The following is a 15,768-nucleotide window of genomic DNA, read 5'->3' on the forward strand; positions in this document are numbered from 1 at the left end:
CAAGACAGACAGAGACAGAGACAGAGACAGACAGACAGACAGATAGACAGCAGAGAGAGCAGAGAGAGACAGCAGAGAGGTAGAGAGCAGAGAAAGAGACAGAGAGACGAGGACAAAAAGACAGAGAGACAGACAGAGAGACAGCAGAGAGAGACGGCAGAAAGAGACAGAGACAGCAGAGAGAGAGAATACAGAGAGACAGACAGACAGAGAGACAGCAGAAAGGGAGAGCAGAAAGAGAGACAGAGAGACAAACACAAAAAGACAGAGAGACAATACAGAGAGACAGACAGGCAGCAGAGAGGGAGAGCAAAGAGAGAGAGAGAGAGAAAGAAAGAGAGAGAGAGAGAAGAGAGAGAGAGAGAGAGAGAGAGAGAGACAGCAGAGAGAACACACAGAGAGACAGAGAGATAAAAACAAAAAGACAGAGAGACAGACAGAGACAGAAAGACAGAGAGATAGATACAGAGACACAGAGACACCCAAAAAGAGACTTTTTTGTTTTCATTTTTCTGGTAAGATGATAAATTTTACTTGAAGATGAGCATTTTGAGATTCAGACAAGTATATCTGATAGTCTCACTCTAAATCCATCACTCTATGGAAAGAGCACACATCTCTGATTCAGGTAGAGACAGACGACAGTTTTTGTTTATTTAACCTTTGACATTATCTTAAACATATTTTCAGGTAAATTTTGTTTATAAGGTACTGGGGTGAACATACTACCACTGAGCTATATCCTCATCTTTAAGTAACTTCAGTTGCTGCTATTACAGGAAATACATGAGCAGGCACCAAGCTCAATGAACAATGAACAATGTCTAGACTCATAAGTTTCAGTAGTTCTACAAAGGCCTGACAAATATCTCACAAAAAAGGAAGGAAACAGCCTGACTCAGGCAAACTCCATATGTTTCTAGTAAAAGACAGCATTAAACACGTCAATATAATATCCAGAATTTACTGAGAAAATAATGTTTAAAAACTGTAAGATGTGAAAACAGACTTTCCCTTTAGAGCAATGGTTCTTAACTTTCTTAATGTTGTGACTCTTTAACTCAGCCCCTCATGCTGCCAGGACCCCAAACCATAAAATAATTTTCACGAGTACTTTATAACTGTAATTTTGCTACTGTTATGAATTATAATGTAAACATCTGTGTTTTCCAATGGTCTTGGGCAACTCCTGTCAAAGGGTCATTTGACTCCTCCAAAGAGGTCATGACTCACAGGTTGAGAACCATTGCTTTAGAAAGAACAAAACTACAGTTAGCACAAAACTAAGAAGCTATGAAGATTAGTTTCCAAAAAACAGAGAAAGAAACACAAAACAAAATCCCAAACAAAACAAAAAAACACAGATAGAAAACAAACAGAAGTTGCCTGCATGGTCATTTTAGTTTAAATTATTGAATGTTTTACTTTCTAACAGACTTATATATACATTACAATAGTAGCCACAGAATAAACAAGAAGAATGGAAATAGAAAACTAAGTCACAAACTTAAATGGCCAATCACTGCATAAGTTACCTTTCACTGAAAACTTTGCTGATAAAAAAACTGTAACAGTTTCTATTCACTTTGATGATGCTATTCATGCTATTGAAAATATAATTCAGATATAAACTATAGCTCAACTGTGGACTAAACATGAGGAGTTTCAAGAAACAAGCATCTTGTGGCTAGGGATGTAGCTCATCTGGTACAGAGCAGCCTGAGCACACACAATGATCTAGATACATAAAATCAACATGGTAGCATGTGCTTGATACATAAAACCAACATGGTGGTATGTGCCTGATACAAAAAACCAACATGGTTGCATATGCCTGATACAAAAAACCATCATGGTTGCATGTGCTTGATACATAAAACCAACATGGTTGCATGTGCTTGATACATAAAACCAACATGGCAGCATGTGCTTCTTCTCCCAGCACTCAGGAAGGAGGAGCAGAAGTTCAAAGTTATCCTTGGCTATGAGGCCAGCTTGGGATATATGAGGTCCCAGAAACAAGCCAAAACCACCCCAATGATCCAGTCCCTTCTAAAGAGGCATCTACATCAGATGTGCTGTTCACCACTGGCCATTAAGCGTCTTCACCCGTGTTATTACATCATGAAAATGTCGGCATTTCCATGACTAGACAATGTGCACTAAGGATCTTGTGCTCAGCTCAGTCTTGCTGTGCTTCATCTTGCTACATTAACAACAGGAAATTAATTAACCCACAATCTGTGAGCAGCGTAAAGGCCCCAGTTCCCTTGTTCCCATATAGAACTGCATGCTCAAAGGCGGTATGACCAGAGTAACCCAGATGGTGAACATACCAGATAGAACCCACAGCCAAAATCTGGCGTTCCCCACTTCTCATCTGAGCACCTGAGTTCAGGTCTAGGTTGGTCTGTCTGTCTGTCCGTCCATCTCTCCCTCCTTTGCTGCTTTCCCTTCTCCCTTTCTTTCTTAAACATTTTCCAAACAGTGAGCTGCCCAGGTGGCTGTCCTTCTCAGGCCCAGAAGACAGGAAGCAAGTCTTGTGTGCTGGAGAGGAGGTCTCTCTCAAGTGAGTACTGACGCTCTGATTTGGGTATAAGGTTGAGTTGAACTACACATTTACCTCGGTGATGACTTTCACCCATGGTTCCCATCTCTTACAAGGATGGGCTTTGGAATAAAGCTGGGAATGCATCTGGCTCATTTCTAGACTGAAACATACTCTCAATCACTGGCACAATTCAATTAACTTCTACCTCAACATCTAAGTCCATTAAATGAGGACAATTATTCTGTACAAGGACCCATCTAATGAGGCACGGTTTGGATAAATGAATTGTCATTCTGAGTAACCTTTGAACCCTGAATTTCAGGTCTGCAGGTACCTCAGGTTTTATGGGATCTAAGTCTTCTGTGATGTTTGTTTGTTTGTTTAATATATAAGGCAACTGAGACGAATTATTTCTGCTCAGTTATAACTATCTCATCGCTCAGCTAATGTGAATTTGTAAAATCGCCCAGTACTTCAATTATGGCTGGCAAATACATTCTCTGTATTAGCAGTTGGGAGAGAACCTAAAGGAATTGCAGAAGCTAAACGCAACAATAGAAAACAGCCTCACCCAAACAAACCACACAGAAAGGCACAGTACAGCAGCTTAGAGAAGAATAGGAGTCACATCCCAATGGGAGCCCGGTTGCTCTACCTTCTCTGATACCAGAGAGGACATTTTTGCTCTCACTGTGAATGGCTGGATCTGACAGGTCAGCAGAGCCCCTCATCACGTCTGGGGCGCCTGGGGCATGAATTTAGCCTTTTCTCGACTTTTAGTTTTATTAATATGCATATAAGCAAAGACCTAATGTTTAAAAATGACAGTTCCATAGGGCTAAAAATTCCTCAAGAGGCATCCTTGCTCCCTGTCTTAGAGAAAGCCACTTGCAAAACTTCAGAGGGTCAAAGGTGACAACAGCCTTATTAGACATTTCCAGGGAGGCAGATTGTTTAGTTTTTGGGGCAGCCAGGTAATAGCTAGTCTAAATATATGCATGCCATATCTCTTTGTTATTTCGATTAAGCCTGTGTTGTTGGGTTCTAAACTTTGTCAAACATTAATCTTTAAGACCTCTGACTCTATTAAAGCGCCTTCCAGTGTACTTGGTTTGGAAGGCGCGAATTGGTGATTGAAGCTACCATCTGCAACAATATCTGTCACCCACCACCCACCATTTTTCCTCGTTTCATTTATTACTTGATTCATCCCACCAGAAGATAAGCCTCCGCCAAGACAAGAAGCCTGCTTGTTCTCAGGAGTATCCATAGCATTCGCTAATGAAATGTTACCTGTCTGCAGAGTAGGAAGTCAGAGTTATTTATACAGAGAGCAGACGAATTAAGGTTTCAAAGGCGCCCATCCCCACGTGCAGAGATACTGTATAATAAACGGAACACTCGGGCTGGAGAGATGGCTCAGTGGTTAGGAACACTGACTGCTCTTCCAGAGGTCCTGAGTTCAAATCCTGGCAACCACATGGTGGCTCACAACCGTCTGTAATGAGATCTGATGCCCTCTTTGGGTGTGGATGAAGACAGCTACAGTGTACTTACATATAAATAAATAAATCTTTAAAAAAAATTAAAGGGGACACTATTAAAAACACAGAGGCAAAGTTAAAAGTTGAAAGCATGTAAAGGGTAACTAGAATAAAGATATAATGTATATATTTTATTTGGGGGATTAGTTCCTCTTCTGCAGTATACTATTTCTGGATATCCTGAAGTGGTTTGGTAATAAAACTCCAAAAGTGGATTTTTACAAGTCGCTGATAAATCAGGACTATCCTCTAGATGCGTTGTTATGGTACATTTTCTCAAAGGAACTTTTTAAGTTTCCCAGTGATGATCATACACAAACACTCATAAACCGCACCACGTATGGACCGCTGAGCCTTGGCTTCTGAGCATCCTGCTCACCAACATTCCGTTTTGCAAAGTTCCAGAAACAGCAGCAGTGTCGGTAGCAGGAAGTGACCTCGCTTCCTAAGCCCTCGTGCAGGACTACCTGGTGGCGCTCTCAGTTCTGGAGGTAACCTACTCGCATCCTTGGGGTTCACTCAGACCTATGGTTCTTTGGTATATTCTGGAAACAAGGAGGACGGCCCTTTAAGGGGAGGAGTTTGTGGTGCGTGACAGAGCTCTCCTTTATAGCCTGCTCCATGCCTCCAACTGATTTACTAATGGAGTCCAGATCCGGGACTCAAGGCTTTAAAAGCCCATTCCAGCACATTTCCTATTATGTGCTGGGTGTTCACCTCCCATAATTTTACACAGAAGGGAGCAGTTCCAGCCAGGAAACCTAACAGCCATCCAGAGCTTTTTGTTGTTCAATGTCGTTCAGTCTCCTATTGCTTCCCCATCATCCCAAGAATGAGCAGCCAAGCGCCTGTGAGTCCAGTTCTCTTGTTCCCTCTAAGGACGACATTTGCTCTAGTGGAAGGCCTGGTAGTGCAGCTTAAACTTATTACGGAACATCAAGCTCTGGACAGGGAAAGGTAAAAAAGGCTGAAGAAAGGGAACATGCCCTCCACTCTTAGAGGCAAGTGTTTGAGACCTAGAATAGACCTTCGAAACGTCCTCAGAATAATGGCAGCGGGACAGAACCAGTCAGTGTACATTAGAAGCTTGCCAACCTAGCCACCACAGCCTGGGGCCTGTTAAGGCCTAGGTAAGATGGAATCCCCAAGTCCGGACACTGAATCACAATGTGTGAGCATTGACATTGGTTTAAGCATGCTTCACTGGGGCTCATGTACAGATATAAACTACATTGGTCAGTTTGTCACGTGGCATTTCATATAAAAGGCTGGGGGTTTGCAGAGGTGTCTTAGAGGTGGCATGGTTGCCTAAAAGGTACAATGTCCTGTGTTCAATCTTAAGAAAAAAAGAAGATATAGACTGCCAATATAAACTACAAAGGAAACAACGTTCATGTACATATCATTTACGTAAAATCATGGGAAGGCTTATAGCACTTAAAACCTTCTCTATCTACCCTCAAAAAGTGTAGCTGTAACAGGGTCTGTGCTAGGCTTACCACTGGCCTGGTGACCTGGATGGGAAAGGCAAGGTCAGCAAGAAAGAAGCTCAACAAAACTGTTCTCTCTTTCCAACCAGCATTCTCTCCATTCCTTATAAAAATCACATTTCAAGGTTACTATAAACTTGGTGCCAGCTGGGAAGGAGATAAAACAGAAAACAATGGCTGTGTCCTTGTTTAATCAGGATTCTATGAGTGTGACAGCCAACAAGGCCCCTAGGCCAATGGTTCTCAACTTTCCTAAGACCCATTAATGCAGTTCCTCATGTTGTGGTGACCCCGACCATAAAAATATTTCCTACTTCGTAAATATAATGTTGCTACTGTTATGAGTCATAATGGGAATACCTATGTGTTCCGATGGTCCTAGGTGACCCCTTTGAAAGGATCATTTGACCCCCAAAGTGGGTCTCAACCCATAGGTTGAAAACTTCTACCCTGGGTTTGCCACCAAGAACATTCAGACTCAACCCCCAACCCTCACCCCTGCCCTGACTACTCTGCTTTTACAGAGGTGTATGTAGTCACTGAGGAACAGGAAGGGACTCACTTCATTCAGAGGCTTAACCTACCACGTGCTGCTTAAAGCCAGTCATCCATCAGCCTGGAGGAACACATGGTGACCAAGGCAGGCAGCACAGACAGTGAGGTGGGTTGCTCTGGTGCTGCTTGCATTCGATGTTAATTCTGCTTCCTCAAGAGGGGCTGCCCCAAAGAGGACTGAATCTCCCATACTAAGGTGATTTCATGTGAACCTTCTTCCCATTTTAACTGGTCAAATAAAGGGTAGAGCCTGTGATTGGGCAGTGGGAGGGAAAGGTGGGGCTGGGAAAGGGGTGAGGGGTGGGGGTTGGGGAGAGAAAGAGGGGATGGAAGGAAGATAGAGCAGCACCACATGGCCTGCAAGCATCCGTGTACTTGTGCAAGGATCCACAAGTAGCAGGGGATCTCATAACTGGGGAATAGAGTCGTGTAGTGGTAAATCTGCCCAATCTAGGCTTGTAGCTTATAAATATTGTAACTGAGTTGTGTGTTTTTGCACGGGTTTATTGGGGTTGGAGATTTACTGCAACAATACAGCCTATACATAGTACATAATGCATACTATATAGAGGTATATTAATTGAACACACAGAGTGACAACCCCATGAAACTGAAGGGGGAAAAGGCAGCTATAACTTAAAGAATCCAGGTCAGGCCTAATGAGAAGAAGCAGGGAGGCCTTCCCTCTCCTATTAGCCCTCTCAGCTCGCTAGCTTTCCCTGAGAACCTGTCACCATAAGCGCACTTTGTTCAAAAGGGTGGGGAAGGAATTAGGAAATAGAAATAGGGAAATAGGAAGTAACCCATCAGGCAGTTTCTCCCTTGCTCTGAAATCAGTTTCCGCAGAGGCACCTGCAGGCCAGAAATACTTCATACTCTGCAGGAGACAAAGGGTTAAGTAGAAACAGCACCCCTGTGCACAGCAGGGTGGCGGGGCAGCAGGGCGGCAGGGCAGCCTGGGCTCACACCTGTCCTCAGTCCCTCCCCTCCCCGCCAGAGCCTCCATTCATAGCTCCAAGTCATTTTCTCCTTTTTTTTTTTTTTTTCCTCCTTTCAATTCCCAGGCTGGGAATGCCCTGCGATGTCTGTCCTATTTCTGGGCAGATAAAAGGTAGAGCTACAGAAACTGCTGGATTTTTCTCTAACATTTCTGAATGTTTCAAGTCAGAACCTGAACCGTGAAAGAAAAGAAAAACCTTTGAAAACAGCATCAGTCACTTCTCGCAATCACAAATAAACAGTGGCTCGCCCCACTCTCCTTTTTCTCTTCTATGTAAAAGAATGAAGTATGTGAAAAAGAAAAAAAACTGTTAAAAATTATATTTCAGTGGATTTTTACTGCTGCTCGCTGTTTGGGTGTACTACCAAAGATTGATGATTTCAAAAAAGAAGACTTGAGGGCTTAAAAGTTTGCCAGTCCCCTACCAGTATTCTTCATTCTTCTTTGATAAAAGTATAAAAAGTAAACATCCACCCATTCATCCATCCATCCATTCCACACGCATCCCTGGGTGACACCTAGGTCTGCTGTCATCATATAGGAAAGATATCCAGGTTCCTGGAATCACTCTGGTGATTGTATGGGGATCAGACTCTTTAGAAAAATAAAAAAACCCACATAAGTAGGTTGCCTTTAAACATCTCTAAAACTATGATTTCTAACTCAGCGTAATTTGGCGATAGAATACTGCATGGATTGTTGAATTGTTTCTATCTATTCTTGATTCCAGTAGCAGCAGAAACAAACGCCTTCTCTCAGAGCCTCGGGAGACACTCTCCTTTCTATTCTGTTCCATTCAACGTCTTCCATTTCTACATGAACACCAGTGGGTAATCAAGCCAATCTGTCCCATGTGACCACTGGAGCCTTCTCTGCCGGGACTTGTACACACATTTCTACAAGTGTCTTCTGTGAGAAACATGTGAAGCATCTCTTGTTCGGTTGTTCTTCCAGCTTCTGGGAAGGGGATATGGTGGGGGGAACAGGAACAAAGGAATGTAAAAACCTCGCCCCGGCTTCTAGAGGTTTCCATTCCTTCTTTCCATGTGGCCTTACGTCCTTCGTGACACCAGGGCCATGTGCAGGGGCTACATATGGCAACATGGGCCTCATATGGTTCCATCTTACTAGGAAAGACTCTCAAACGCTGCTGTGTATTTTTACTGAGGCCCCTTCTCATTCCCTCTGTCTGTCCTCCAGACGGCTCCTGCACCTCCACTAGGATCTCATACACATGAGGCTCTAACATGAGGCTCTACCAACCTGGCCCAGGTGTCGCTCACCCCTGTCAGTGACTAGGGACCTCCACCACCACGTTAGGAATCCAATTTATTTAGCATTTAGGTTCATTTAGCATTCACCCTAGAATAACCTATGATCACTTTTCTTCTGTTTGAATCCATCTACTTATTTGTATCTTTAGGACCTACCAACATGGTAGCTCTTTCCTTGAAGTTTTAAAGATTCCATAAGATTCCTTCCTTTACACATAGCAAACACTCTCTTCAAAGTTACCATTTCCATTTTCATAGAATTCTCCTCTGGCGAGAGGAAAAGTTATTACTGTATATTTTTTTTCAAATGTCTCTACAAAACTCTGAAGAAATAGGCATGCCCATGAGTCCTCTGAAACTCGTAACGGAATAAATGATCAGGACCTCAGATGAGGTTGCCCCAGACAGGCTCCCTCATGAACCACTTAAATTGGGGATAGATGGTCTGGCCGAAGAGTCCCGGCCCTTTTTGCTTTTTGTGTGTTGGCCTGAAGTGGCATATTTGACTGTATGGTGAGTATTAGTGAGAAGAAAGCAGAAATAAAAGTCACTACAAACGTGCATGTCCCACTGCAAACAGGAGGCAACTTAGGTGACGATGGGTCATTTCCAGTGTCAAATAATGAGTCTGTTAGTGAGTCCCTGGGCTGCAAGGGTATCTGAGCTGTGGGGCACTCCTAGCTTGTTGGGAGGCCCTGGGTTTGATCTCCAGAAGCACAAAGGATTTAAAGAAAGGAAGATATGATCTGAGTTAATTTAGAAAGAAGGGGGGAAAACAAACAAATTACTAATAATTTCTGTGCTTGGGGTGCTAAAAAAACACAAATCATTCCACTCCTCCGCTGTTCCACCACGCCTAAGGAGTCCTGTCCTTTCTATGACAGACAATTTGCTATCATTGAAATCCTCCTCTCGATAATCTACACAGAAATTCGTGGGAACCCATCTCACGATTACATCTGTAGGCAGAACACTGGAACACTGCTCAAAAGCACAAAGTGTGAATTTGCAGATATACAAAATAACCAAGTGGATGCCACAATGATACCTTTATTTTATTGGGAACAGCTTATTTTTGTAAGCAACAACTGATTCTCTCCCAATTGTATGCAAGATAAAGTGCTTGGACTTTTAAACTAAACAATGACGATATTATAAGAATCATGGTTGGGTCATGCAGCTTTTTTTTTTTTTTAAAAACCTATTCACATATTTCACACATCAGTGTCCTTTATAAAGCAGTACAGAGCCAAGCATCACTCAAGAGTCAGGCAGAACTACTGGGACACTAGAAAACTTCTCCGGAGCTGGTATTTCAGTCTCCCCTGTGTGGTAAAATCCAAGTGGCTGCCCTGCACTAATATGACCCACACCTGCCTTTTCTGGATGCGAGCACAAACACACTGCTCAATGTGGGGGGTTAACAGCGCTGCTCTTTGCAGCGGCAAAGAGTATATGGCAGTCATCAAGTTGCAAACCTCAGGTTACTGTCAGAAGTCTGTTCACGGGGATAACTGCTCTATGCTAAAACAGATGGCCAATGCTGGTTAAGAGAAGCGAGCCCTCTATGAGAAACGTAAATCAACCATACAGAAAGTAACAGTGTTTCCAAAAGTGGGCAAAGCTGAAAGTCAGATGGTAAGACATCTGGGCAATGAGGCTTTGATCTCTGGTCAGAGAAGCTGTATCACGTGGGTTGCTCCAATCCTTATGCTGGGCAAGCAGTTTGTAAGCACTTGGAAAGGGGCAGAAGTTGCTGCTGCCGCTGAGAGGTTGCAAATTGTTTGCATTTGGGCAGGGAAGCCACTCTCACGACTCATTCGGGAATTCCTACAGACTAGGTGAAAGCCCCTTCATGGCCCCCTCGCCTTGTGCTGCTTTTCATAGCACAGGAGCTACTGAATACTGGCTTACCGCCAAGTGGCTTTAAGGTGAGATTTGACAAAAATTACCAAGTACACACATCTGCCCTCACCTCATTATCTTTCTACAGCTACTTCCCAGGCAGCTGTTCAAGAACTACATGTGTCCATTTACTGGATTGAAACAAACAGCAGAGGCATAAGGAGAGCCACACAAAGCATATGCTTTCCAAAACAGTGGGAGCTTCGCTTCTGGGGATACTGACAGGGCATCAGCTGCTGCTGCTGCTCTGAAGGCAGGAGACCCCTCCCCAGCCCCCAACCTCCCACACCCCGGCTTACCTGTTTCTTTGTGCTGAACCTCTGCCAGGTTTAAGTCATTCAAAAGGTGCTCCAAGATCTTCTCCGGGGTCCCAGACACCACCACATATCTGTCAGAGAGCAGAGAGTCCACTGAGTCATCCTCCATGGAGGACTGTGAGCGGCTGCTCCATTCATCGTCCTCATCTTCTTCGTCGATGTATTTGAAATAAGGCACATCGAAGGTAGGCAAGGGCAGCTGGCGCTCCGAGAGCGCGGCGGAATCTTTCCTCTCTAGAGGGGGGTCAAAGACCCGCAGGCGGGAGCTGCCCATTGTGAACGGTGCCTAACAAAGGCATCCCCTAAAGGCTAAAAGATCTTGCCATTCTTGTCCTTTCACTGGGAACTGAGTCCATCTGGCTGCTGAGAGCTCTGCAGTCAGCTAGAACGCTGGAGAGGCGGAGAGAAAAGAGGGAGGAGGAGGGAGGGTAGGGCAGGCGGCAGAGCGAGCGAGCGAGCGAGTGAGAGGGGAGCAGAGAAGGGAGGCAGCCAGGGAAGGAAACCGGAGCGTGCCTGGGCTGCGGGGACTCTCACCTCGCGTCGCTCTCCGCGCTCCCCGTGGTGGGGGCTGGGCCACAGCTTGCTACTTTCTTCAGCACCAGCACACTCTGGCCTTGCTCTTTAACCTGAACCATCGTCACTTCATCATCTTGCTTTAATTGTAGATCAGAGTGATGGATGAGAGAAGAAAAGGGGAAGAGAAAATTAAAAAAGAAGCCAACTAGCTTCACCTCGTTTCTTTAAAGCGCTGGAATAAATTAAGAGTGTGCTCCAGCATCTATTAGTACAGAATCTAGGCTCAAGGTCTCTGGAAACACACACACACACACACACACACACACACACACACACACACACACACACACACACACACACACACACACTCTCCCTAAAGTCAGGATGCTAAAGCAATGTGTGTGTGTGAGTGTGGGAGTGGTGGTCAGGTATTAGGATTTAAAGATTTTATTTTTAAACCTACCTCCAGGAACAATTGGACTTGGAGAATAGAACATTGAAAGTTTCAAAATGTGCAGCATACTAACTGCATTTGTACTACTGCCTTTACCTGGCTCGAAAAACCACAGGATACCTACTATTAAAAATACTAATATAACGAGTAAAGACTTGCTTTAAACTGTGGGCAAAGGGCTGCCCACTGGATCATTCAGGTCAACCTCCACCTCCCCCAGTTGTTTCCATCCCCACCCCACACCCACACCCACACCCCCCCACCCACACCAGCAGGACTTTCAAATTTATCAGGTACTTGTTGTCAATAGAATACAAGCAAAAACAGATCTCTAATTAGAATCTCATCCCGGCTGAAGTTCTGACACCATGGGCCACTGCACTGACTTTCTTCCTCTCTGTCCCTTTTAAAAGAGGCGAGAAGCTTAACTCTCACCCATTTCTGCACACACAGCTTCCACAGAGCAGAGCAGCCAGTGTGTCTGTCTGACCTGGCTCAGTCAGGGGACAGTCCCTGCTGACCCAGCAGTATGGACCGACCCAAGTCTAAGCCATGGATACAAACTTTCAGGGCATTCACTATAAAACTCTCCCAAAGTGCAGCACCCAGCCATAGGAAAACAAAACAAACAAACAAACAAAAAAGAACTGTAAAAGGCAAATAAGAAAGTCTGTCTTCTTTCTATGTTGCTGATGGCTTGGAAGAAAAAACAACCCAAGACTGGAGTAAGAAAACCTGATAGCAAGTAGGTTTCCTCTGAAAGATGAAGTCAACTCTTTGCAAAGGAACCCTGTGCTGTAGCATGGTTCTGCTGAATACCCCTGTCCTCATGTGTGCATGGAAGGTACCATACAACTGCTTCCATAGGCCCATTACTGAGCAGTGTTTTTTTTTTTTTCCTTTCTCTTTTTAAAAGACTAGAAAGGTGCCAATTCCAGCAAATCGCTCACAGAAAGTAAGACTGTCACCTCAACTTCTAATTTCTAAGAAAATGGAAATCCTCTTGTGCAGCAAAATGTGCAGCATATAAAAAAATAAAAAAAAAATGTGCAGCATACTAACTGCATTTGTCTTGGATTTGTCTTAAAAACAAACAGATAGTTGGTTATCCTGGAAAAAACAGCCATATACTTGCAGGTTCGTTCTTTTTAAATCTCTTCCTGACAAATAATTTTGCTATGTAGAACTGATATATTATGCCTCAGCAAGGTCAGACACATGGTGTCTCTGGCAATTAAGGATGGGTATTCATTGTTCAGCTCCCCAAGGGGGCCGGTGTGACTCCTGTAACATGAATACCAATGTGTAATTGCGGTCTTTTCATTTCTCCAAAGCAGTTCTTTTGTTATCCATGTGGCCGAAGTGAGCTTACGTGGCTGAAGAGAGGGGCATCTATGGTTCGAAGGGGGATACGGCGTGAAGGGGGAATGGGGGGGGCAGAAGAAAGCCAGGACAGGACACGTGGAACCCCACAAATAATTCTATTATCTGAAAGAACGGATGTGAGGAGACAGAGTCTTCTCCCAGCTCCCTCTAGTCGCAAGCCAATATTCATTTTATATGAGACGCTGTCATTCTGAAGTACGCTTTACATCCTATGTACATGTGATATATGGCATTATTAACTTCTGCAGGCTGCGCACATACATATGGATGGGCAGTACTTCTCTAATGTCTGCGTAAGTGATATGTATGACACGGCTGTGCACACAGCAGTCATACTTTACCGGGCAGGAGAATAGCTGAGTCGGGTTGATATACTATCAATAGCATCTTATGCCACTGTAATAGGTTCCATTTGGAACCTGTTAAAACTAAAGGAGAGGAGAGGCGGAAAAATCAATGAGCAAGGGGAGATGTAAATTACCGAAACCTGCTGTGAAAACACACGAATCCCGAGTGTTATAACCATCTACAAAGGAGGGCGAAATTAATGCCCCCGAATCTGGATATCTGTCCCCAATTCCTCTTCCCGAAAGAGAGGAAAGAGCACCATTGAGGTTGGGGTATGAAATATTTATTTCGGTAATTGCTAGGGTTGAAAATAAGTATTAGGATTAATGGTGGAAAACATGTTCAACAACAGATCATCCTTGAAATAGAAGCATTAAAACTCGTGATTGGCAGTCATTACATAGCAAACTAAGAGGGCCTCCTTTGGGTAGGACACCCTGCTGGGCACCAAGTAGCAGGCTAAGATGTCTAAGAGGAGCTCTGCTTTGAACTAAGTTAGCTGGTACCAGGAAAACAGCAGCACAGCTTGGTCACACCCTAAGTTCAGCGGACAAGGCAAGTGGAACCCACGGGGTTTGGTGGTCACAGATGAGTGGCCTGAGAGACTGAGAATGCTGCTAAACAGGACAAGGACCTACAGAGAATGATGAGTCAGATCACACAGATGATGCTTGAGTATTGACAGGACGGAGTACTGTAGATATTTCCCAGGCAGTTAGAAGGAAAACACAGATCTCTGCACAAAGGCCAAGGATTAGAGACAAGTTGGTTAGTAGTTCAGATTTTGGCAGTTGATAAAGTTGAGAACAGACAAGTGTGGAAACTATGAAATGGGATTTAATGGGAACAACACAGTAACACTGATTGTAACAGTCTCTGGGAAAGTACATGGAGATGACCAGGAGGAGCTAGACAAAGCAGCAGGGGAATAGTGTCAGGGGGTTCAGGGAAGAGTCTGCCACCCTGATGGTCAAACTGACAAGCCTAAGAAAAGATCTGCTGGCACTACTTTGGGGCAAGAGGTAAGAAGGACCCACAGACCAGGTGTTCTGAAAGCTGAGGCAGGAGGATCACATGCTCAACCTGGGGGAAAGACCAAAGCACTGACTGAAACTTGAAAGGGGCCTGGGATACAGCTTAGTGGTAGAGAAAGCTCTGAAGCTTTGCATTTAACCCACAGGTGAGGGGGGTGGGCAGAAAGGAAGGAAGGAAGGAAGGAGAAAGGAAGGGAAGGAGGGAGGGAGGGAGGGAAAGAGGGAAGAAGAAAGGAAGGAGGGAGGAAGGGAAGAAGGGAGGAGGGAGGGAGGGAAGAAGGAAGGAGGGAGGGAGGGAGGAAGGAAGGAGGAGTGTTTAGAGAAAGAGGGAGGTAATATGGAAGGGCAATCTGAGACTTTCAATGTGTAGGGCTGGGGAGCTTGAAGAGCCTATGGCCCTGGCTGAGGAGGACCCAGAACAAAAATGCAGGATCAGGCTACAAGGGAGACCTCTTCTTTTCAGATAGAATCCGCTGGCTCGGTGAAGCAGGAACAAGCTGGAGAGATCATATGCAATGCTTCTTTCTTAGGACCCTGGTACTGAGGGCCTCTGGAGGAGGGGTGTGTGGCGAGGTGGGTAGCCTAAAGAAGATGTTATTGGAAAAGTAGCCTCAGGGATGCAGCGGGAAATGAGACAGTTATGAAGAGAAAGACTGTCCGGCAGCTCTGTGAACTGCTGAGGCTAGAAAAGACATTTGTGGTTTTACGACCTCTTGCTTTAAGTGCTCAGGAGCCTTAAAGGAAATGAGTGACTGGTGAAGCCCATCCAGGGTAAGGGATGCACAAGGAGACATCAGCGTGGGTAGAAGGTCAAGAGGAAAACTGCCCTTCACAAAGGAAGGGGCAGATCAATTGTGAAAACTGAGGGCTGCTTGACCATCAACCACGTAGGCCACAGCATGGGGAGCAAAGGCTCCACAGGAACAGTTCTGAGTAGTGAAGACTGAGGGGAGGGACAAAGGCCCCTGAGTGACACCTGTACTTTGGGTTGGGTCCTAGGTTCCAGATTTACAGCTTCTACAAGGCTGACAACTTCCTAAGTGGTTCTTTAGTTTAAGTTTTCAACCTTTTGTCCTTGATTCCTGAAGCAGCTTGAACAGGTCCAGAATTACAAAGGAAGAAGGCAACTTCTTTCACTTAAAACAAATCCCTTTCCACACACCCCACTGGAATTTATGTTAATGAGTCACAGTGGGAAAGTCACCAAATAACCCCACCATAGGAGGCCAGGTTGCTAAGGAAACCCACCACCTGCTCAGAGGGCTCAAGGCCCCTGTCCCTGCCCCTAAAGGTTTCAGTGGTCACCAATGGCCAATCAACATAGGCCTTTGCTGTTCATTTGTGTCCTTTAAAATATTCTTTACAATAAACTGGCAAACCTATTTCCTGGGTTC

The 15,768-nt window shown here is 44.6% G+C and overlaps 1 protein-coding gene across 1 annotated transcript in view; it reads right to left on the bottom strand.

The window, feature by feature from the left end:
- The window catches only part of Rapgef5 (Rap guanine nucleotide exchange factor 5), a 230,402-nt gene that overhangs the window by 66,683 nt on the left and 147,951 nt on the right, over positions 1-15,768 (bottom strand). The window contains exons 10-11 of the mRNA XM_032908351.1: positions 11,171-11,289; positions 10,619-10,707 (exon numbers count right to left, since the gene is read on the bottom strand). Of these exons, the coding sequence (XP_032764242.1) occupies positions 10,619-10,707; positions 11,171-11,289 (208 nt within the window). The remainder of the gene's footprint in view (positions 1-10,618; positions 10,708-11,170; positions 11,290-15,768) is intronic.

The sequence above is a fragment of the Rattus rattus genome, chromosome 7 (genome assembly GCF_011064425.1).
Source record: "Rattus rattus isolate New Zealand chromosome 7, Rrattus_CSIRO_v1, whole genome shotgun sequence".
In the NCBI taxonomy this organism is placed as follows: Eukaryota; Metazoa; Chordata; class Mammalia; order Rodentia; family Muridae; genus Rattus; species Rattus rattus.